Source organism: Ovis aries, chromosome 22 (assembly GCF_016772045.2).
Source record: "Ovis aries strain OAR_USU_Benz2616 breed Rambouillet chromosome 22, ARS-UI_Ramb_v3.0, whole genome shotgun sequence".
In the NCBI taxonomy this organism is placed as follows: Eukaryota; Metazoa; Chordata; class Mammalia; order Artiodactyla; family Bovidae; genus Ovis; species Ovis aries.
The window spans coordinates 16,384,752-16,410,200 of NC_056075.1; the positions used below are offsets into that span (position 1 = coordinate 16,384,752).

At 37.8% G+C, this 25,449-nt stretch overlaps 1 protein-coding gene across 2 annotated transcripts in view; it reads right to left on the minus strand.

Annotated features, from left to right (window-relative positions):
* Nucleotides 1-2,081: 2,081 nt before the first annotated feature.
* Nucleotides 2,082-25,449, minus strand: part of LOC101107486 (cytochrome P450 2C31-like) — a 102,913-nt gene continuing 79,545 nt past the window's right edge. For both annotated transcript variants that reach the window (XM_060405035.1, XM_027960260.3), the window contains exons 8-9: nucleotides 4,753-4,894; nucleotides 2,082-2,719 (exon numbers count right to left, since the gene is read on the minus strand). In XM_060405035.1, coding sequence (XP_060261018.1) covers nucleotides 2,538-2,719; nucleotides 4,753-4,894 — 324 coding nt within the window. In that variant the 3' untranslated portion in view covers nucleotides 2,082-2,537. The remainder of the gene's footprint in view (nucleotides 2,720-4,752; nucleotides 4,895-25,449) is intronic.

Consider the following 25,449-nt stretch of genomic DNA (forward strand, 5'->3'; position numbering starts at 1 on the left):
TTTGGAAGAAAACTTATGACCAACCTAGATAGCATATTCAAAAGCAGAGACATTACTTTGCCGACTAAGGTCCGTCTAGTCAAGGCTATGGTTTTTCCTGTGGTCATGTATGGATGTGAGAGTTGGACTGTGAAGAACACTGAGCACCAAAGAATTGATGCTTTTGAACTGTGGTGTTGGGGAAGACTCTTGAGAGTCCCTTGGACTGCAAGGAGATCCAACCAGTCCATTCTAAAGGAGATCAGCCCTGGGATTTCTTTGGAAGGAATGATGCTAAAGCTGAAACTCTAGTACTTTGGCCACCTCATGCGAAGAGTTGACTTATTGGAAAAGACTGATGCTGGAAGGGATTGGGGGCAGGAGGAGAAGGTGACGACAGAGGATGAGATGGCTGGATGGCATCACGGACTCGATGGACGTGAGTCTGAGTGAACTCCGGGAGTTGGTGACGGACAGGGAGGCCTGGCGTCCTGCGATTCATGAGGTCACAAAGAGTCAAGACTGAGCGACTGAACTGAACTGAACTGAACTGAACTGAGAAGGTCACTTGTTCCATCAGCTAGGTTTGTGTCTATGCTACGCATTGTAAATCAAATAATGCAATGATAACATGGGACTCGGGGTGACATTAGTTTTCTCCAGCAGAAAGTATATTCCAGCAGGAGGAAAATGTTTAGGGGTGAATCAATGTAATTTAAGCAATGTTTAAAATTACTTAAAGACGAACTCTAGTCTTATAACTACTCTTCAACTTCAGTTTTATTCTTAAGACTTGTTTACAGATCTTTATAATCTTCAGGTCAGTTGAAGTTTGAACATTTACTTCATCCTTCTTACTTGGCAATCTCTAGACTCCAGTTTTGTTTTGTTTGTTTGTTTGTTTGTTTGTTTGTTTGTTTTTTCCTCTGAGCACTCAGAACATTTCAAAATTTTTTTCTTTTTTTGGTTTCTAAATCTCCTACATAACATTTTATAGTCAGCCCTTCAGACTCTCAGCTCCTGATTTCAAATCAACAATCACTTCAGAGGTAAAATCACATCAAATAACAGGATTCCTAATATGGATTTCTCAAACCCTCTGCTTTCTTGTCCCCAGAAATCCTCACAACTTTGAACTCTCCTCCCTGCTGACAAATATATATGTACATAGGCATGTGTTTGTGTGTGTGTGTGTCTGGGATGAGCCAGACAGAGGAAGAAAATACAGACATAAATATAGATGTTATATCAAGAAGTTTCTGGTCATAGCAATTATATATTATTTGTAGATGATAAAATTTTCCTCTTGAAAAATCCATGAAAGGAAGCTAAAGTTACTAAATCTACCAAAGAATTCAGTTCTTAGCATATAAAAGGGTTCAGACAAATAGTCTTTCTATTAGAGTCATGGCAGAAAAGTAAAGAGATACATACTTTTTAGGGTATCATTCTTCACTATTGATGAAAAAAATGCACATATATGTGCAGACACTTCACTGCTACCAAACTATCCCAAACAAATAGTACAAGAATAATAAAAGATGTATGCAGGTAGGAACATTTCTATATTAACAAAGGTTCAAAATTAATCTAAATATCCTTGAACACTACGATATTTTCTAAGATTATTATAGGCATGAAATATAGTATTATGAGATACATTTTTTTTAGATAGATTGTGAGAGTACCTGTTGCTAAAATCTAACGTCATCAAGAAGTCAGAGATATAATATAAATAATACGTACATACCCACAGAAACACACATGCATATTTCTGTGTGTGTTCAAATATAACCATAAATACATATTATTTTCCTTCTTTTTTGCCTTAATATGTCTGTATATCTGTAACTGGGTCTATGTGTGGGTCTGTGTTTAATAAGTAGGGGAAAAGAAAAAGGACAGCCTTGAAAATAACCAGCAAATATAATTTTTATCTCATGTTATTCCCCCTAGCTGGAGCAATCTTCCTCTGCTTTCTTCCTGCATGTATGTATGTATGTATGTGTGTGTGTGTGTGTATATATATATATATACACATATATACACATATATATACATATATATACATATATATGTATACATATATAAAAACATATATATCACACATATAATTACACTTTAATGAACATTGAAAAAAACAGAAATTATACATGCCAAACTGTCAAGAGATTACTCCCCGAAGGGATAATAGCAGTAAGAGATGAGTACATTATACATATATATTTTTTAACACATGTGATAATTTTCTACTCTAATTTTTTTAAAAAATCAAAATATGACATTTATAAGATACCTTTTCTCTGTAGATAAGTTACAGCTTAAGATCTCAGGATAGAATTACAAAAAACATTTTATTGAAGACAAAACAGTGAGCTGTAGTTCATGAAGCAAAACTTGAACTGAATCTTAAAGAAAATCAGAAGAGACAGGGCTCAGGAATGTTACTACTGACATTAAGGGAGAGATGGACCATAGCTAACAGCAAGGGCAAAGAGCACCAGCTTGTGTAGACAGAGCTGGAGAGGCTCATCCGCGATCTGGCAGCGGCCTTTTCTTCAGACTGGAATGAAACAGACCTCGTAGAAGTGTGGTATAGAGCCTGACCCTTTCAGAAGTGGTGTAGTGTCAATGTTCTTCGGATCGACCAGAGGTTTCAAGGTAAATTGCTGTAAAATGCTGACCAGGAGTAAAAACAGCTCCATACGGGCCAGGCCTTCTCCAACACAAACTCTTTTTCCTAAAAATGAGACATAAATGAAATATCCATATAATTCTCATTTGACCTAGTGCACAGGGAGGTGTAGATAAATATGAAATGAAAGACTAGAGTAAATAAATAGATAAACTAAGGAAAATCAAATAATCAATGGCTTCTCCTATTTACACCAAAATCTGGTCTGCTTCATTCCTTCAGAACATATTTCTGTGTACATTCTATTTAATATAGTTTTTAAAATCTCTTCTGTACACCCATGTTGGAATTGCTTTCCTGAGGGTGGCCAGTGACATTTTTCTACACTCACACACACACACAGATATACACAAACACAAAGACATATACACACAGAAACATATATACACACACTCGCTCATCCCAATCGACATGAGACACACTATGCATTCTCCATCTACCTCCAACCCAAGTCCCAACAACAGGTTTGATTCACTTCATCTGATTTCTAAAAATAATCTTTACCTTGCCATGTCCCTGCTTTAACACTATTTTAAGAGTTTACCACTATCAGGTATAAAAAAAAATGTCACAAACTAGACACAAGTATTACTACATGTTCACCAAGCCCGGACACATAAGCTATTTCAAGTGCTAGGAATTTCCAGTCATTCCTGCAACTAAAATACTCGTCCCCTGAGCTCTGCTAGCTGAGATTCTCTACACCCTTCTAGATCCACCACAGATGTCATTTATTCTACAAATCTTCTTTTATCTATTCAAGTGGATACAATTTACTCCCTCACTGGTATTCCACAAGACTTATTAATGCTTCTAGTACAGAATATTTCACATGAAATTGTAATTATTCCTCTGTCGCCACACACTGGAATATAAGCTCATAAGGTAAAGCCTTAGATCTTATAATGGTAGCACAGTGTCAGGACAAAAGCAATCCCACAAACCCTGTACATTGAGCAGAAATCTTGAGCAGGCTCATTATGTAACAATGGACCCAAAGTTCAGGAAGAAGGTAAGGAGATTAGCAGGTCTCTATGCGATGACCTCTGGGCATTGTTCATAGTCTGGGGATGTTTCTCCATCTTCCCAGATCCATTCTGTTTGTTTTTCTTTTGCACCTACTCTGTGTTTAAGAAGTTGATTTCTTTGGGATGCATAACCCCAGTAGTTATCTTCTTCACTGTGAGTAAACTCAGAGGATTGGACATTGAGAAGGTTAGAGTATGCCTTCCCTCAGTCCCAGCCTGTCAGGCCACAGTTCAGCAGGGGCTGTATTCTCCAACCTACAGCCCCATCTCCTGCTGAGGCAGCCATTCTCTCTTTGCTAAAAATCTGCTTGAGTTTCAGCAACACCCTCCTTCTCCCGACCCCTTCGACATAGGATGGTAACACCGTCCTACTGATGCTCATCCCTGACCACTCCTTGCCACTTCCCTTAATTGTGTCCGCACCTCTGAAAACAGTTTCTTCATTAAACTGTCTTAAGTATCCTACCTCTTTCTTTCAGGGACCCTGACAAATTAAAGGAAAATACTAAATATAAAATATTTCTTCCTGCAAGAAAACTTCCTTTATCTTCCAACTACTCTGCCCTGGCCCTCAAAATGCAAGATTCAGGAGCTTCTCTATCTGGGAGCCCGCAGAAACACTTTGAAGAGTATTTTCTCTCTGGAGTATCCTTGCCTTTAACCTGCATTCCTCTTTCTTAGAGGAAGAATGCATCTGTTACTCACATTTGTATCTCTGGACATGAGTGAGCACGAGTCTACTACATATAAGGTACATAGACTACATTGAGTGAATTCACTTCATTGAGTGAATTGACTCCTCAGGGAAGGGGAGAAAAGTCACAGTGGAACTAGACATCTAGGAGGAGTTCTTAGAAGACTCAGCAGTGAGTAAGAGAGCAGAAGTCAGGAAATACAGCCTCCAATCAATGAGAAATTATCTGCACTTTGGGAATGGTGCCTCTGGCCTCATGCAAATGACAATTTGTCCAGCCCAGACGAGCCTCCATACAAAGCCCTTCCTTCTCTCATTTCAACACTGAAGTACAGACAAAAATGAAGCATGCTTGCCTGCTGAAAAAGCCATGAAGTAGTCACTCTTCTTAAAGTTACCACTTTTATCCAGGAAGTGACCAGGATCAAACTTCTCTGGGTTGGGAAACTCCTTGTCATTGTGCAGGACAGAAGTCAGAGATGGTAATATGGTTGTGCCCTGAGATAAAAAGAAACAGATTAACTGGATTTTAAAAATGGTCATGGAGCTCGAAAAAAAAAAAAAAAACCTTGTCTAATCCTTTTCTCTTGTAGATGAGATGACTGAGGCACACACACACACACACACACACACACACACACACACACACAAATTGTTCTTTCCATGTCAGAGAACAAATTAATGACAAAGCCTGTGCTGTGCTTAGACCCTCAAGTCATGTCCGACTCTTTACAACCCCATGGACTGCAGCCCACCAGGCTCCTCTGTCCATGGGGATTCTCCAGGCAAGAATACTGGAGTGCCATGCCCTCCTCCAGGGGATCTTTCCAACCCAGGGATCAAACCTACGTCTCCCTCATTGCAGGCAGATTCTTTCCTGTCTGAGCCACCAGGGAAGCCCAATGACCAAGACTAACAGATCTTAAATTCTATAATGCCAGTTCAGGGCACTGTTAAAACCTGACTCCAAGATAATCGTCTCCAGCTTGTAGCCTACCTACTGTGCTTGCTTTCCAGTAAATTAAAGGAGCTGCACTTTTCTTGATTTTTTAAAAAAAAGTCATTGTTTAAACTTGCTGATGTCACTTAAACTCTAGCTCTTTCTCTTTGGAATCAAATATGACATCTTCTTCAAAACTATATGAGTGGCCATATTTTTACAGCAATCAGAGCAGAAAAAGAAATAAAAGGAATCCAAATTGGAAACGAAGAAGTAAAACTCTCACTGTTTGCAGATGACATGATCCTCTACATAGAAAACCCTAAAGACTCCACCAGAAAATTACTAGAGCTCATCAATGAATATAGTAAAGTTGCAGGATATAAAATCAACACACAAAAATCCCTTGCATTCCTATACACTAATAATGAGAAAGTAGAAAAAGAAATTAAGGAAACAATTCCATTCACCATTGCAATGAAAAGAATAAAATACTTAGGAATATATCTACCTAAAGAAACTAAAGACCTATATATAGAAAACTATAAAACACTGATGAAAGAAATCAAAGCAGACACTAATAGATGGAGAAATATACCATGTTCATGGATCAGAAGAATCAATATAGTGAAAATGAGTATACTACCCAAAGCAATGTACAAATTCAATGCAATCCCTATCAAGCTACCAGCCACATTTTTCACAGAACTAGAACAAATAATTTCAAGATTTGTATGGAAATACAAAAAACCTCAAATAGCCAAAGCAATCTTGAGAACGAAGAATGGAACTGGAGGAATCAACTTGCCTGACTTCAGGCTCTACTACAAAGCCACAGTCATCAAGACAGTATGGTACTGGCACAAAGACAGAAATATAGATCAATGGAACAAAATAGAAAGCCCAGAGATAAATCCACACACATATGGACACCTTATCTTTGACAAAGGAGGCAAGAATATACAATGGAGTAAAGACAATCTCTTTAACAAGTGGTGCTGGGAAAACTGGTCAACCACTTGTAAAAGAATGAAACTAGATCACTTTCTAACACCGCACATGAAAATAAACTCAAAATGGATTAAAGATCTAAATGTAAGATCAGAAACTATAAAACTCCTAGAGGAGAACATAGGCAAAACACTCTCAGACATAAATCACACCAGGATCCTCTGTGACCCACCTCCCAGAATACTGGAAATAAAAGCAAAAATAAACAAATGGGATCTAATTAAAATTAAAAGCTTCTGCACAACAAAGGAAAATATAAGCAAGGTGAAAAGACAGCCTTCTGAATGGGAGAAAATTATAGCAAATGAAGCAACTGACAAACAACTAATCTCAAAAATATACAAGCAACTCCTGCAGCTCAATTCTAGAAAAATCAATGACCCAATCAAAAAATGGGCCAAAGAACTAAATAGACATTTCTCCAAAGAAGACATACAGATGGCTAACAAACACATGAAATGATGCTCAACATCACTCATTATTAGAGAAATGCAAATCAAAACCACAATGAGGTACCACTTCACACCAGTCAGAATGGCTGCGATCCAAAAATCTGCAAGCAATAAATGCTGGAGAGGGTGTGGAGAAAAGGGAACCCTCCTACACTGTTGGTGGGAATGCAAACTAGTACAGCCACTATGGAGAACAGTGTGGAGATTCCTTAAAAAATTGCAAATAGAACTACCTTATGACCCAGCAATCCCACTGCTGGGCATACACACCGAGGAAACCAGAATTGAAAGAGACACATGTACCCCAATGTTCATCGCAGCACTGTTTATAATAGCCAGGACATGGAAACAACCTAGATGTCCATCAGCAGATGAATGGATAAGAAAGCTGTGGTACATATACACAATGGAGTATTACTCAGCCATTAAAAAGAATTCATTTGAATCAGTTCTGATGAGATGGATGAAACTGGAGCCGATTATACAGAGTGAAGTAAGCCAGAAAGAAAAACACCAATACAGTATGCTAACACATATATATGGAATTTAGGAAGATGGCAATGACGACCCTGTATGCAAGACAGCAAAAAAGACACAGATGTGTATAACGGACTTTTGGACTCAGATGGAGGGAGAGGGTGGGATGATTTGGGAGAATGGCATTCTAACATGTATACTATCATGTAAGAATTGAATCGCCAGTCTATGTCTGACGCAGGGTGCGGCATGCTTGGGGCTGGTGCACGGGGATGACCCAGAGAGATGTTATGGGGAGGGAGGTGGGAGGGGGTTCATGTTTGGGAACGCATGTAAGAATTAAAGATTTTAAAATTAAATATATATATATATATATATATATATATATAAACTTGAAAACAAAAAGAAAAGAAAAACTATATGAGTGGCCATATTTTTGAAAACTATTTTCTTCTCCTACTAAGATGAGAAACTGGTAAGCATACCCTCCTCCTGCTATGTTTTTTCAATGTATTTGTTGAATATTCTTCCGGAAGTCGGATGGCATTTCTGGTTTCTTGTAAGGTTTTCCTAAACTCAAAGATACCATGTAACATGATGATTTAGAGTTTAGAGTTTAGTTTTTAGAATCAGTTGAACATTTTTCTCTGCTAAATCAATCTCCGTGACTATAGGCAAGTTTTTTGTTTGTCTTTTTTTTTTTTTTTTACATTTGCATGCCTCATTTTCATCACAAGTAAAATATAAACAGGGAATTCCTTGGTGGCTACGGTTCAATCTGTAGCTTAGGTTTAATCCCTGGTTGGGGAACTGAGATCTCACAAGTGGCTCAGAATGCCAAAAAAAGCTAAAGTGACAACAACAACAAAATAAACGATAAATTTGCATTATTTTATTATAGAATGAGATAATATAAGAAATACTTTTTAAACAAAGGTTATTACCACAAGCTAAAATGCTCAATAAGTAGAAATTTTGCTATTGTTATGATAACAATGGTTTTTTTCACAATATCTTGGGATCATAATACTACAGAGACAAAATTCAAATTCAGATTCATCTGAATGCCTTCTGGTATACTGTATGGCCTTTCCAAATACATGATATACTTCCCACTCCAACACGTCATGAATTGAAAGACGGACTGTCATTTCCATGTGGGCAAATAAATAAAAGAATCAAGATTGCCGGGAGAAATAAAAATAACCTCAGATACGCAGATGACAACACCCTTATGGCAGAAAGTGAAGAGGAACTAAAGAGCCGCTTGATGAAAGTGAAAGGTGAAAAAATTGACTTAAAACTCAACATTCAAAAAACTAAAGTCAGGGCATCCAGTTCCATCACTTCATGGCAAATAGATGGGGAAACAACGGAAACATGACAGACTTTATTTTCTGGGCTCCAAAATCACTGCAGATGGTGACTGCAGCCATGAAATTAAAAGATGCTTAGTCCTTGGAAGAAAAGCTATGATCAACCTAGACAACATATTAAAAAGCAGAGACATTACTTTGCTGACAAAGTTCCATCTAGTTAAACCTATGGTTTTCCCATAGTCACATATAGAGTTGGACCATAAAGAACGTTGAGCACCAAAGAATTGATGCCTTTGAACTGTGGTGTTGGAGAAGACTTTTGAGGGTCCCTTAGACTGCAAGGAGACCAACCAGTCAATCCTGAAGGAAATCAGTCCTGAAAGTTCATTGGAAGGACTGATGTTAAAGCTCCACTACTTTGGCCACCTAATGCAAAGAACTGACTCATTCGAAAAGACCCTGATGATGGGAAAGACTGAAGGCAGGAGGAGAAGGGGACGACCGAGGGTGAGATGATTGGAGGGCATCACCAACTCAATGGACATGAGTTTGAGCAAGCTCCAGGAGATGGTGATGGACAGGCAGGGCTGGTGTGCTGCAGTCCATGAGGTCTCAAAGAGTTGGTCATGAATGAGTAACTGAACTGACTGAAATAAAGGAGAAACTGAAGTTTCAGTCTTTCCTGAACCTCTTCGTTATGACACAGCAACTCTTGTGATTCATTTCCTGACCTGGGTGGGCTTAGAGATATGCCCTGAGCATGAAGTACAGGAAGGTAGTATGGCCACAGTACAAAGGTTTTCATATAAAGTTAATTAGTGACAAAAAATTTATCCTGGATGATGGGACCATCTGTTGCTGTTTAGTTGCTAAGTTGTGTCTGACTCTTTGTGACCTGGAGGACTATAGCCTGCCAGACCACTCTGTCCATGAGATTTCCCAGGCAAGAATACTGGAGTGGCTTGCCATGTCCTTCTCCAGGGGATCTTCCCATCTGAGGAAGATGGGACCATCTACTTCAAGGTATAACAGAGTAACTGCTTTTGAGTTGCCCTCACAAACGTGAAATATACATAAACACAGAGAGGAGGACTTCCCTGGTGGTCCAGTAGTGAAGAATCTGCCTGCCACAGGACATGGGTTTGATCCCTGGTCCAGGAACATCCCACATGCCTCGGGGCAACTAAGTCTGTGCACTACAACTACTGAGCCCGCATGCTCTACAGCCTGCATGCTGCAACATGACAAATCATTGCAATGAGAAGTCCAGGCACTGCACTAGAGACTAGCTTGTACTCACTGCAACTAGCAAAAACCCACACGCAGCAATGAAGACCCAGTGCAGCCAAATTAGATAATACTTTCTGAAGTCTACGGGGGAAAAAAAAAAAAAAACACAAAGTAACAGCTTTCCAGCATTGAACAAGAAGCAATCCAGGATTGTGAACTTTAATAAAGAGGAATTGGTAGGCCCTATATTCACTCCTAATATACTTCAAAAACATTTTCCTCCTAGAGTGCAGGGAGGTGGCAGCCAAGCAAAGCGGGACCCTTTCTGAGCTAAGGAGACAGAGATCAAAACCTGATGCCTACAACTCATGAGGAAGGACACAAGTCAGGAAGAATCTATAAACAGGGAAGATCTCAAAAGTATACGAGACTATTCTCTGTACTTTCATGTTTGTGGGTTGGGCAGCTTCAGGACCCCAATTAGAGTATGACTCCTGGGGAGGTGAGAACTGAAGGTGGATACCAGATACTGTACAGTGATAGAGAAGTTGAGGTTCCAACCCAGTGAGAGTGGAAAGAACTTTCCTGGCAACTCAGGTTTTCTGTCATGATTGATCCCCCAAATTCTAAGTTGTTGGATTAGTGAACCCACCCTGGACTAAGGGTCATGCTCTAAGATTAAATCAAAAATTGAAATTAAATCACAATGACAAACAATTATAGTAAGCTTAAGAGACTAAAGGACATCTGTCAGTAATTTAGCTGCCTATCAAAATAAAATTCAGTGCCCTTTAAAGAAAGGGTAATCCAGACTCCCCATAAGACATCATTCAAAATGTTCACTATACAACAGAAAATTTAAAATAAATGTGAAATGACGGAAATGTGACCCAAATTTGAAGGGAAAAGAGCCAATAGAAGTAGAACCCATATTATCCTAGATATTAGAATTATCTAAGAACTACACAAGAACTACAAACCATCTATCATAAGTATATCCAAGTTCTTAAAGGAATAATTAATAACAAAAAAAGAACAAATGAGAAATCTCAACAGAGATTTAAAACTGTAAAAATAGAAATTTTAGAAATGAAATTTTTACTGGATTGAATTAAAAACATTAGAGACTGCAAAAGAAAAGATTAGTGAATTTAGAGACATATCAATAGAGTAACAGCTGAGAAGCCCCTACTGGAAGAACTTTCCAACAGACAGTAATTATAAACTATGAAATACACACAAACACACGCATTCTGCAAGGTAGCCAAAAGCATGAAGATACTGAAGTGTAGAAAACATATGAGGAGAGAAAAAGATACTGGGTGAGTTTTCCATTTTAAAGATGTTATCATGAGGACAGGTCTCAGACAACAAAATATTGAGTGACTACAACATGGCCATAAGCCAAGTCTCACTGCTTTAAAGAATCAATGACAACATTCAGCTGTACCTACTGCACAGAAACGAAAAAAAGGGGCTGGGGGGGGGGGGAGGGCGGGAGGTAATACCATAAAAGAAAGAGCCAGAGAAGATGAACCTTAAATTCCCTATATGAAATATCCCAAATCTCTGACAATCCTATAAGCCTTGAATTACATGTGGAATAAATTCCAGATAAGTACCCTAAAGTTAAAAAAAAAAACTAAATTTAAAACTCAGAACTTTGAGTTGAGAACAACATAGTTAACCACCTGCTAAAACAAGCAAATGAACAAAGCTTGATGTTCCTCAAAGGACATAAATGAATCAAGAGTCCCTATGATATATCATTAAAAATAGGTAGGACAAAATCCAAAATAATTAGGAACACATACATACAAACACACACACCCCAAGAAAATGTGACCCATACACAAGATAAAAAGAACAACAGTAACACTAAGATAACGATAGTGATAATGGAATAAACAGATAAGAATTTTGAATCAGAGTCAAAATTTGAATTTATAATCATAACTATTATATTCAAGGAAATGAAAAGATGTCTCAACATTAAGTAAAATGTTAATGAATGAATGATCAAAATATAAATTGTAAAGAGAACCCAAATGGAAATTTCAAAACTAAAATTTATGGTTGATTATATTAATTATTAAATAGGCTTTACAATAGTTTGAAAGAAAAAGTGGTGAAATAGAAGATAAATAAATAAAACTTTTTTCAGTCTAGAGAAAAGGAAAAAATTGAAAACAAATAAGCAACCAGAACCTAAGGAACCTTTTCAACAACACCATAAGGAGATTGGAGTACTAAAAAAAAAAAAGAAAAGAAAAGAAAAGAAGTAAGAGAGGATGCGCAAAAAAAATTGAGAAAATAATGAAGAAAATGTAGACATCTACAATGTAGACAAATAGAATAAATAAAAACAAAACCAGACTTAAACATAAATATATTGTAGTTAAAATATAGTCAAATACACATAGAAAACTTGAAGGCAGTCAAAGAAAAATGGCCCATTACCTACACAAGAACAAGAATTCAAATGACTACTGACTACTTATCAATAAAACTACATTCCAGAAAATAGTAAAATGATAAAACTCCTAGAGGAGGACATAGGCAAAACACTTCCCAACATAAATCACAGCAGAATCCTCTATGACCCACCTCCCAGAATACTGGAAATAAAAGCAAAAATAAACAAATGGGACCTAATTAAAATTAAAAGCTTCTGCACAGCAAAGGAAACTATAAGCAAGGTGAAAAGACAGCCTTCAGAATGGGAGAAAATAATAGCAAATGAAGCAACTGACAAACAACTAATCTCAAAAATATACAAGCAACTCCTGCAGCTCAACTCCAGAAAAATAAACGACCCAATCAAAAAATGGGCCAAAGCTAAACAGACATTTCTCCAAAGAAGACATACAGGTGGCTAACAAACGAATGAAAAGATGCTCAACATCACTCATTATCAGAGAAAAGCAAATCAAAACCACAATGAGGTATCATTTCATGCCGGTCAGAATGGCTGTGATCCAAAAGTCTACAAGCAATAAATGGTGGAGAGGGTGTGGAGAAAAGGGAACCCTCTTACCCTGTTGGTGGGAAGGCAAGCTAGTACAGCCTCTATGGAGAACAGTGTGGAGATTCCTTCAAAAACTGGAAATAGAACTGCCTTATGAACCAGCAGTCCCACTGCTGGGCATACACACCGAGGAAACCAGAATTGAAAGAGACACGTGTACCCCAAAGTTCATTGCAGCACTGTTTATAATGGCCAGGACATGGAAGCAACCTAGATGTCCATCAGCAGATGAATGGATAAGAAAGCTGTGGTACATATACACAATGGAGTATTCAGTTCAGTTCAGTCGCTCAGTCTTGTCCGACTCTTTCCAACCCCATGAATCGCACCAACTCCCAGAGTTACTCAGATTCACGTCCATCGAGTCAGTGATGCCATCAAGCCATCTCATCCTCTGTCGTCCCCTTCTCCTCCTGCCCCCAATCCCTCCCAGCATCAGAGTCTTTTCCAATGAGTCAACCCTTCTCATGAGGTGGCCAAAGTACTGGAGTTTCAGCTTCAGCATCATTCCTTCCAAAGAAATCCCAGGGCTGATCTCCTTCAGAATGGACTGGTTGGATCCCCTTGCAGTCCAAGGGACTCTCAAGAGTCTTCTCCAGCACCACAGTTCAAAAGCATCAATTCTTTGGCGCTCAGCCTTCTTCACAGCCCAACTCTCACATCCATACATGACCACAGGAAAAACCATAGACTTGACTAGACGGGCCTTACTCAGCCATTAAAAAGAGTACATTTGAATCAGTTCTTATGATGTGGATGAAACTGGAGCCAATTATACAGAGTGAAGTAAGCCAGAAAGAAAAACACCAATACAGTATACTAATGCATATATATGGAATTTAGAAAGATGGTAATGATAACCCTGTATGCCACACAGCAAAATAGACACAGATGTATAGAACAGTCTTTTGGACTCTGTGGGAGAGGGAGAGGGTGGGTTGATCTGGGAGAATGGCATTGAAACATGTATAATATCATATAAGAAATGAATCACCAGTCTAGGCTTGATGCAGCATACAGGATGCTTGGGGCTAGTGCACTCGGATAACCCAGAGGGATGATATCGGGAGGGAGGTGGGAGGGGGATTCAGGATTGGGAACATGTGTACATCCGTGGCGGATTCATGTTGATGTATGGCAAAACCAATACAATATTGTAAAGTAATTAGCCTCCAATTAAAATAAATAGATTTAAATTTTTAAAAAATGAAAATAATAAAATGAAATATTCAAAGTGCTAAAGAGAAAAAATTTATACTCAATTAACACAGTAATCTATATCCAGATATCCACCTGTTGTAAACAAAATTTTATTGGAATACATCCCTGCCTATTTCTTAAAGTATTATCTATGGTTACCTTTATTCTACAATGGCAAGTTGAGACCACATGGTCCACAAAATCTGTATCACTACTTGGCCTCTTAAAGAGATATTTGCAACCCTGTTTAGAGTACTAATTATAACACTAATGGTTGCTTTACCATATACATACATATTATACATGTGATAACTTTGGTATAAAGGAAGAGGAACAGGTTAAATAGTCATATACAATTGCAGTGTTCTTTCATTCTTTAAAGTTTAATTTTAATAAGATTGTAAAAATTTAAGAATATATATTGTAATCTCAAGACAAATCATTTAAATAATAGTTCAATGACAATAGATATTTACAATCCTGAAAAATAAATCTACTAATCCAGAGGAAGGCAGGAAATGAGAAGCGGAGAGATATAAAAAAGAGAGACAAACAAACAAAAAAACTATTATTTTAAAATACAGTTATTCCCAAGAGAAGACAGTAACGAAGGAAGAGTAGAATTATGAACTTGGTGGATAAGCAGGATACAAATGATGAATCTGCAAATATAAACCCACCATATCAGTAATTATATTAAATTGCAATAAACTAAACACTCCAATTTTAAAAGTAGAATGCACTTAATAGACATATATGGACAATCAATCCAAAAGCAATAGAACACATTCCCCTCAAGCACACATGAAACATTATCCAGAATAGATCATCTGTTATGGCACAAAACAAGTATTAAGAAGTTTTAGAAGACTGAAATCATATCAAGTATATTTCTAAACAAAATGTTAAAAATTGAGAAATCAATTATAAGAAAACTGGAAAATTCACAGAAATGTGGATATTAAACAATATGCTATTGAACAATCAAAGGATCAAAGAATAAATCAAAAGAGAATCAAAAAGTACCTTGAGACAAAACAAAACAAAAACAAAAACAAAAAGGTAAACATGGCATACGAAAACTTGTGAGGTCAGGAAAAGCAATTCTAAGAGAAAAGTTCAGTGATAAATGCCTACATTAAGAAATGAGAATGATATCAAACAAGCAACCTAACTTGACACCTCAAAGAATTAGAAAAAGAAGAAAAAACAAAGCTCAAAGTCAGCAGAAGGAAGGAAATAGAAATAATAAAGTAAATAACAGAAACAGAGACCAATAAGAAAAAAAAGAGAGAGAGGGAGAGAGACTAAGAGCTGGCTTTTTAAAGCCATAAACAAAACTAAAAAACCTTTAGCTAGACTTACCAAGAAAAGAAGAAATAAGACTAAAATAAGCAGAAATAAGAGGAAGCATTACAACTGATACCAGACAAATATACACAATCAACCCAAAGTATTAATATAATGAACCATACTGGAACAAATTGGAAAACTTAGAAAAAATAGATTCTTAGAAACCTACAACCTATCAAGAAAGAATCATGAGGAATTAGAAATCTGAATACATGAATCATGAGTAAGGAGATTGAACTGGCAATCATACACTCCCAAACCACAAAGTGCAGGACGAGACAGTTTCACTGATTAATTCTACCAAATATATAAAGAGAAATGAATACCAATTCTCAAACTCTTCCAAAAAATACAAGAGGAAAGGCCACTTCCAAACTAACTTTGAAAAGCCAACATTACCCTTCTAAACCAAGAAGAATATTATGTGAAATGAAAATTATAGGCCGATATCCTTGATATGTGGTCCCTTCACTGCATGGCTAATCAGTTCAGTTCAGTTCAGTCGCTCAGTCATGTCCGACTCTTTGCGACCCCATGAATCGCCATGAATGGCCTCCCTGTTCATCACCATCTCCCAAAGTTCACTCAGACTCATGTCCATCGAGTCTGTGATGCCATCCAGCCATCTCATCCTCGGTCGTCCTTTTCTCCTACTGCCCCCAATCCCTCCAGCATCAGAGTCTTTTCCAATGACTCAACTCTTCTCATGAGGTGGCCAAAGTACTGGAGTTTTAGCTTTAGCATCATTCCCTCCAAAGAAATCCCAGGGTTGATCTCCTTCAGAATGGACTGGTTGGATCTCCTTGCAGTCCAAGGGACTCTCAAGAGTCTTCTCCAGCACCACAGTTCAAAAGCATCAATTCTTTGGCGCTCAGCCTTCTTCACTGTCCAACTCTCACATCCATACATGACCACAGGAAAAACCATAGCCTTGACTAGATGGACCTTAGTCGGCAAAGTAATGTCTCTGCTTTTGAATATGCTATCTACGTTGGTCATAACTTTTCTTCCAAGGAGTAAGCTTCTTTTAATTTCATGGCTGCAGTCACCATCTGCGGTGATTTTGGAGTCCCAAAAAATAAAGTCTGACACTGTTTCCACTGTTTCCCGGTCTATTTCCCATGAAGTGATGGGACCGGAAGCCATGATCTTACTTTTCTGAATGTTGAGCTTTAAGCCAACTTTTTCACTCTCCTCTTTCACTTTCATCAAGAGGCTTTTTAGCTCCTCTTCACTTTCTGTCATAAGGGTGGTGTCATCTGCATATCTGAGATTATTGATATTTCTCCCGGCAATCTTGATTCCAGCTTGTGTTTCTTCCAGTCCAGTGCTTCTCATGATGTACTCTGCATATAAGTTAAGTAAGCAGGGTGACAATATACAGCCTTGACGTACTCCTTTTCCTATTTGGAACCAGTCTGTTGTTCCATGTCCAGTTCTAACTGTTGCTTTCTGACCTGCATACAGATTTTTCAAGAGGCAGGTTATGTCGTCTGGTATTCCCATCTCTTTCAGAATTTTTCACAGTTTATTGTGATCCACACAGTCAAAGGCTTTGGCATAGTCAATAAAGCAGAAATAGGTGTTTTTCTGGAACTCTCTTGCTTTTTCCATGATCCAGCAGATGTTGGCAATTTGATCTCTGGTTCCTCTGCCTTTTCTAAAACGAGCTTGAACATCAGGGAGTTCACAGTTCATGTATTGCTGAAGCCTAGCTTGGAGAATTTTGAGCCTTACTTTACTAGCATGTGAGATGAGTGCAATAGTGCAGTAGTTTGAGAATTCTTTGGCATTGCAGTTCTTTGGGATTGGAATGAAAACTGACCTTTTCCAGTTCTGTGGCCACTGCTGAGTTTTCCAATTTTGTTGGCATATTGAGTGCAGCACTTTCATGGCATCATTTTTCAGGATTTGAAATAGCTCAACTGGAATTCTGTCACCTCCACTAGCTTTGTTCGTAGTGATGCTTTCTAAGGCCCACTTGACTTCACATTCCAGGATGTCTGGCTCTAGATGAGTGATCACATCATCATGATTATCTGGGTCACGAAAATCTTTTTTGTACAGTTCTTCTGTGTATTCTTGCCACCTCTTCTTAATATCTTCTGCTTCTGTTAGGTCCATATCATTTCTGTCCTTTATCGAGCCCATCTTTATATGAAATGTTCCCTTGGTATCTCTAATTTTCTTGAAGAGATCTCTAGTCTTTCCCATCCTGTTGTTTTCCTCGATTTCTTTGTACTGATCACTGAAGAAGGCTTTCTTATCTCTTCTTGCTATTCTTTGGAACTCTGCATTCAGATGGTTGTATCTTTCCTTTTCTCTTTTGCTTTTTGCCTCTCTCCTTTTCACAGCTGTTTGTAAGGCCTCCTCAGACAGCCATTTTGCTTCTTTGCATTTCTTTTCCATGGGGATGGTCTTGATTCCTGTCTCCTGTACAATGTCACGAACCTCATTGCATAGTTCATCAGGCACTCTATCAGATCTAGTACCTTAAATCTATTTCTCACTTCCACTGTATAATCATAAGGGATTTGATTTAGGTTATACCTGAATGGTCTAGCGGTTTTCCGTACTGTGTTCAATTTGAGTCTGATTTTGGTAATAAGGAGTTCATGATCTGAGCCACAGTCAGCTCCTGGTCTTGTTTTTGTTGACTGTATAGAGCTTCTCCATCTTTGGCTGCAAAGAATATAATCAATCTGATTTCAGTGTTGACCATCAGGTGATGTCCATGTGTAGAGTCTTCTCTTGTGTTGTTGGAAGAGGGTGTTTGCTATGACCAGTGCATTCTCTTGGCAAAACTCTATTAGTCTTTGCCCTGCTTCATTCTGCATTCCAAGGCCAAATTTGCCTGTTACTCCAGGTGTTTCTTGACTTCCTACTTTTGCATTCCAGTCCCCTATAATGAAAAGGACATCTTTTTTGGGTGTTAGTTCTAAAAGGTCTTGTAGGTCTTCATAAAACCGTTCAACTTCAGCTTCTTCAGCATTACTGGTTGGGGCATAGACTTGGATAACTGTGATACTGAATGGTTTGCCTTGGAGATGAACAGAGATCATTCTGTCGTTTTGAGATTGCATCCAAGTACTGCATTTCGGACTCCTTTGTTGAAAACTCCATGAACAGCATGAAAAGGCAAAGTGATAGGATACCAAAAGAGGAACTCCCCAGGTCATTAGGTGCCCAATATGCTACTGGAGATCAGTGGAGAAATAACTCCAGAAAGAATGAAGGGATGGAGCCAAAACAAAAACAATACCCAGTTGTGGGTGTGACTGGTGATAGAAGCAAGATCCGATGCTGTAAACAGCGATATTGCATAGGAACCTGGAATGTCAGGTCCATGAATCAAGGCAAATTGGAAGTGGTCAAACAAGAGATGGCAAGGGTGAACGTTGATATTCTAGGAATCAGCGAACTAAAATGGACTGTAATGGGTGAATTTAACTCAGATAACCATTACATCTACTACTGCATAGCTAATAGAAGGGGGAAAAGTGGAAAGAGTGACAGATTTTGTTTTCTTGGGCTCCAAAGTAACTCACTGCAGACATTGACCACAGCCATGAAATTAAAAATCACTTGCTCCTTGGAAGAAAAGCTAAAATAAACCTAGACAGCACATTAAAGAGCAGAGACATCACGTGGCCAACAAAGGTCCATACAGTCAAAGCTATGGTTTTTCCAGTTAATTATGTATGGATGTGAGAGATGGACCATAAAGAAGGCTGAGTGCCAAAAAAATTGATGCTTCTGAATTGTGCTGCTGGAGAAGACTCTTGAAGAGTCCCTTGGACTGCAAGATCAAACTAATCAATCCTAAAGGAAGTCAGCCCTGAATATTCCTTGGAGGACTGATGTTGAAGCTGAAGCTTCAATACTTTGGCCACATGATTTGAAGAACCAACTCATTGGAAAAGAAACTGATGCTTGGAAAAATTGAAGGGAGGAGAAGAGGGCAGCAAAGAATGAGATAGTTAGTATCACCACCTTAATGGACATGAATTTGAGCAAATTATGGGAGATGGTGAAAGTCAAGGAAGAGTGACGTACTGCAGTCCATGGGGATAAAGAGTCAGACACGACTTAGGAACTGAAAAACAACAACAATCCTTGATAAACACGGATGCAAAAATCCTCAACAAAATATTAGCAAACTGAATTGACGAATACAGTAACAGGTGGATTTATGAGCAAGCTGGATTTATTCCAGGGATGCAAGGATGGTTCAACATGTGTAAATCAACTGGTGTGATAGAACTCATTAACAAAATGGGGAATAAAAATCATAGAATCCTCTCAGTTGATTCAGAAATAAAAAAAGCATTTGATGAAATTCAACATTCTTTTATCATAAAAATTCTCAACAAAGCGGTATAGAGGGAAGGTACCTCAACCTAATACAAGCTATATATGACAACCCAACAGTCAATATGATACTCAATAGTGAAAAGGTGAAAACTTTTCCATTAAGATCAGTAAGACAGAATCACCACTTATATTGAACAGAGGGGTCAGTGTTTGGGAAACTTTTTCTTTTTTTTTTTTTTTTCACTTTACAATATTGTGTTGCTTTTGCCATACATTGACATGAATCCAACATGGGTATACACGTGTTCCCCATTCCCTCTGGGTCATCCCAGTGCACCAGCTTAGAGCATCCTGTATCATGCATCAAACCTGGACTGGTGATTCATTTCACATATGATATTATACATGTTTCAATGCCATTCTCCCAAATCATCCCACCTTTACCCTCTCCCACACAGTCCATAATACTTTTCTATATATCTGTGTCTCTTTTCCTATCTCACATAGAGTATTATCGTTATCATCTTTCTAAATTCCATATATATGCATTAGTGTACTGTATTGGTGTTTTCCATTCTGGCTTACTTCACTCTGTATAATCGGCTCCAGTTTCATCCACCTCATTAGGACAGATTCAAATGTATTCTTTCTAATGGCTGAATAACACTCCATTCTGTATATGTACCACAGCTTTCTTATCCATTCGTCTGATGATGGACATCTAGGTTGCTTCCATGTCCTGGCTATTATAAACAGTGCTGTGATGAACATTGGGGTGCACGTGTCTTTTTCAATTCTGGTTTCCACAGTGTGCATGCCCAGCAGTGGGATTGCTGGGTCATATGGCAGTTCTATTTCCAGTTTTTGAAGGAATCTACACACTGTTCTCCACAGTGGCTGTACTAGCTTGCCTTCCCACCAACAGGGTAAGAGGGTTCCCTTTTCTCCACACCCTCTCCACCATTTATTGCTTGTAGACTTTTGGATCGCAGCCATTCTGACTGGCGTGAAATGATACCTCATTGTGGTCTTGATTTGCATTTCTCTGATAATGAGTGATGTTGAGCATCTTTTCATGTGGTTGTTAGCCATCTGTATGTCTTCTTTGGAGAAATGTCTGTTTAGGTCTTTGGCCCATTTTTTGATTGGGTCGTTTATTTTTCTGGAGTTGAGCTGCAGGAGTTGCTTGTATATTTTTGAGATTAGTTGTTTGTCAGTTGCTTCATTTGCTATTATTTTCTCCCATTCTGAAGGCTGTCTTTTCACCTTGCTTATAGTTTCCTTTGCTGTGCAGAAGCTTTTAATTTTAATTAGGTCCCATTTGTTTATTTTTGCTTTTATTTCCAGTATTCTGGGAGGTGGGTCCTAGAAGATCCTACTGTGATTTATGTTGGAGAGTGTTTTGCCTATGTTTTTCTCTAGGAGTTTTATAGTTTCAGGTCTTATGTTTAGATCTTTAATCCATTTTGAGTTTATTTGTGTGTGTGGTGTTAGAAAGTGTTCTAGTTTCATTCTTTTACAAGTGGTTGACCAGTTTTCCCAGCACCACTTGTTAAAGAGATTGTCTTTTCTCCATTGTATATTCTTGCCTCCATTGTCAAATATAAGGTATCCATAGGTGCATGGATTTATCCCTGGGCTTTCTATTTTGTTCCATTGATCTATATTTCTGTCTTTGTGCCAGTACCATACTGTCCTGATGACTGTAGGCTTGTAGTAGAGCCTGAAATCAGGCAGGTGGATTCCTCTAGTTCCATTCTTCTTTCTCAAGATTGCTTTGGCTATTCGAGATTTTTTGTATTTCCATACAAATTGTGAAATTATTTGATCTAGCTCTGTGAAAAATACCTTTGGTTGCTTGAAAAGAATTGCACTGAATCTATAGATTGCTTTGGGTAGTATACTCATTTTCATATATTGATTCTTCCAATCCATGAACACAGTATATTTCTCTGTCTATTAGTGTCCTGTTTGATTTCTTTCACCAGTGTTTTATAATTTTCTATATTTAAGTCTTTAATTTCTCTAGGTAGATATATTTTAAGTATTTTATTCTTTTCTTTGCAATGGTGAATGGAACTGTTCCCTTACTTTCTCCCTCTATTTTCTCATTATTAGTGTATAGGAATAATGCAATGGATTTCTGTGTGTTGATTTTACATCCTGCAACTTTACTATATTCATTGATTAGCTCTAGTAAATTTCCGGTGGAGTCTTTAGGGTTTTCTATGTAGATGATCATGTCATCTGCAAACAGTGAGAGTTTTACTTCTTCTTTTCCAATTCGGATTCCTTTTATTTCTTTTTCTGCTCTGATTGCTGTGGCCAAAACTTCCAGAACTATGTTGAAAATTAGTGGTGAAAGTGGGCACCCTTGTCTTGTTCCTGACTTTAGGGGAAATGCTTTCGATTTTTCACAATTGAGGATAATGTTTGTTGCGGTTTTGTCATGTATAGCTTTTATTATGTTGAGGTATGTTCCTTCTATTCCTGCTTTCTGGAGAGTTTTTTTTTTTTAATCATAAATGGATGTTGAATTTTGTCAAAGGCTTTCTCTGCATCTATTGAGATAATCATATGGTCTTTATGTTTCAATTTGTTAATGTGGTGTGTTACATTGAGTGATTTGTGGATATTACAGAATCCTTGCATCCCTGGGATAAAGCCCACTTGGTCATGGTGTATGATCTTTTCAATATGTTGTTGGATTCTGTTTGCCAGAATTTTGTTAAGGATTTTAGCATCTATGTTCATCAGTGATATTGGTCTGTAGTTTTCTTTTTTTGTGGCATGTTTGTCAGGTTTTGGTATTAGGGTGATGGTGGCCTCATAGAATGAGTTTTGAAGTTTACCTTCCTCTGCAACTTTCTGGAAGAGGTTGAATAGGATAGGTGTTAGTTCTCTAAATTTTTGGTAGAATTCAGCTGTGAATCCGTCTGGACCTGGGCTTTTGTTTGCTGGAAGATTTCTGATTACTGTTTCAATGTCCGTGTTTGTGATGGGTCTGTTAAGATTTTCTATTTCTTCCTGGTTCAGTTTTGGAAAGTTGTAATTTTTGAAGAATTTGCCATTTCTTCCAAGTTGTCCATTTTATTGGCATATAATTGCTGATAGTAGTCTCTTATGATCCTTTGTGTTTCTGTGTTGTCTGTTGTGATTTGCCCATTTTCATTTCTAATTTTCTTTATTTGATTTTTCTCCCTTTGTTTCTTGATGAGTCTGGCTAACGGTTTGTCAATGTTATGTATCCTCTCAAAGAACCAGATTTTGGCTTTGTTGGTTTTTGCTATGGCCTCTTTTGTTTTGTTTCTTTTGCATTTATTTCTGCCCTAATTTTTAAGATTTCTTTCCTTCTACTAAACTTGGGGTTCTTTGTTTCTTCCTTTTCAGGTTGCTTTAGGTGTAACATTAGGTTATTTATTTGATTCTTTTCCTGTTTCTTGAGGTATTCCTATATTGCTATGAACCTTCCCCTTAGCACTGCTTTTACAGTGTTCCACAGGTTTTGGGTTGTTGTGTTTTCACTTTCATTCATTTCAGTGCATATTTTGATTTATTTTTTTATTTCTTCTGTAATTTGTTGGTTATTCAGCAGCATGTTGTTCAGCCTCCATATGTTGCCATTTTTAATAGTTTTTCTTCTGTAATTGAACTCTAATCTGACTGCATTGTTGTCAGAAAAAATGCTTGGAATGATTTCAATTTTTTTGAATTTACCAAGGCTAGATTTATGGCCCAGGATGTGATCTATCCTGGAGAAAGTTCTGTGTGCATTTGAGAAAAAGGTGGAATTCACTGTTTGGGGGTGAAATATCCTATAGATATCAATTAGGTCTAACTGGTCTATTGTATCATTTAAAGTTTGTGTTTCCTTGCTAATTTTCTGTTTAGTTGATCTATCCATAGTTGTGAATGGGGTATTAAAGTCTCCAACTATTATTGTGTTATTGTTAATTTCCCCTTTCATACTTGTTAGCATTTGTCTTACATATTGCAGTGCTCCTATCTTGGGTGCATAGATATTTATACTTGTTACATCTTCTTCTTGGATTGATCCTTTGATCATTATGTAGTGGCCTTCTTTTTCTCTTTTCACAGCCTTTGTTTTAAAGTCTATTTTATCTAATATGAGTATTGCTACTCCTGCTTTCTTTGGGTCTCTATTTGCGTGGAATATCTTCTTCCAGCCCTTCACTTTCAGTCCGTATGTGTCCCCTGTTTTGAGGTTGGTCTCTTGTAGACAACATATATACGGGTCTTGTTTTTGTATTCATTCACCCAGTCTTTTTTGGTTGGGGCATTTAGCAAATTAACGTTTAAGGTAATTATTGATAAGTATGATCCCATTACCATTTACTTTTTGTTTTAGGTTTGAGTTTATAAACCCTTTTTGTGTTCCTGTCTAGAGAAGATCTTTAGCATTTCTTGGAGAGCTGGTTTGATGATGCCAAATTCTCTCAGCTTTTGCTTGTCTGTAAAGCTTTTGATTTCTCCTTCATATTTGAATGAGATCCTTGCTGGGTACAGTAATCAGGGCTGTAGGTTATTTTCTTTCATCACTTTAAGTATGTCCTGCCATTCCCTCCTGGCCTGAAGAGTTTCTATTGAAAGATCATCTGTTATCTTATGGGAATCGCCTTGTGTGTTACTTGTTGTTTTTCCCTTGCTGCATTTAATATTTGTTCTTTGTGTTTGATCTTTGTTAATTTGATTAATATGTGTCTTGGGGAGTTTTGCATTGAATTTATCTTATTGGGACTCTCTGGTTTTCTTGGACTTGGGTGATTATTTCTTTCCCCATTTTAGGGAAGTTTTCAACTATTATCTCCTCAAGCATTTTTTCATGGTCTTTCTTTTTGTCTCCTTCTTCTGGAACTCCTACGATTCGAATGTTGGGGTGTTTGACATTATCCCAGAGGTCTCTGAGATTGCCCTCATTTCTTTTAATTCATTTTTCTTTTTTCCTCTCTGATTCATTTATTTCTACCATTCTATATTCTACCTCACTTATCCCATCTTCTGCCTCTGTTATTCTACTTGTTCCCTCCAGAGTATTTTTGATCTCACTTATTGCATTATTCATAATACATTGACTCTTTTTTATTTCTTCTAGGTCCTTGTTAAACATTTCTTGCATCTTCTCAATCCTTGTCTCCAGGCTATTTATCTGTGATTCCATATTGATTTCAAGATTTTGGATCATTTTCACTATCATTATTCTGAATTCTTTATCAGGTAGGTTCCCTATCTCTTCCTCTTTTGTTTGGGTTGGTGGGCATTTATCCTGTTCCTTTACCTGCTGGTTATTCCTCTGTCTCTTCATCTTATTTATATTGTTATGTTTGGGGTGGCCTTTCTGTATTCTGGCAGTTTGTGTAGTTCTCTTTATTGTGAAGTTTCCTGGCTGTGGGTGGGGTTGTACGGGTGGCTTGTCAAGTTTCTTGGTTAGGGAACCTTGTGTCGGTATTCTGGTGGGTGGAGCTGGATTTCTTCTCCCTGGAGTGCAATGAAGTGTCCAGTAATGAGTTATGAGATGTCAATGGGTTTGGAGTGACTTTGGGCAGCCTGTATATTGAAACTCAGGGCTGTGTTCCTGTGTTGCTGGAGAATTTGTGTGATATGTCTTGCTCTGGAATTTGTTGACCCTTGGGTGGTGTTTGGTTTCAATGAAGATATGGAGGCGTTTGATGAGCTCCTGTCGATTAGTGTTCCCTGGAGTCACAAGTTCT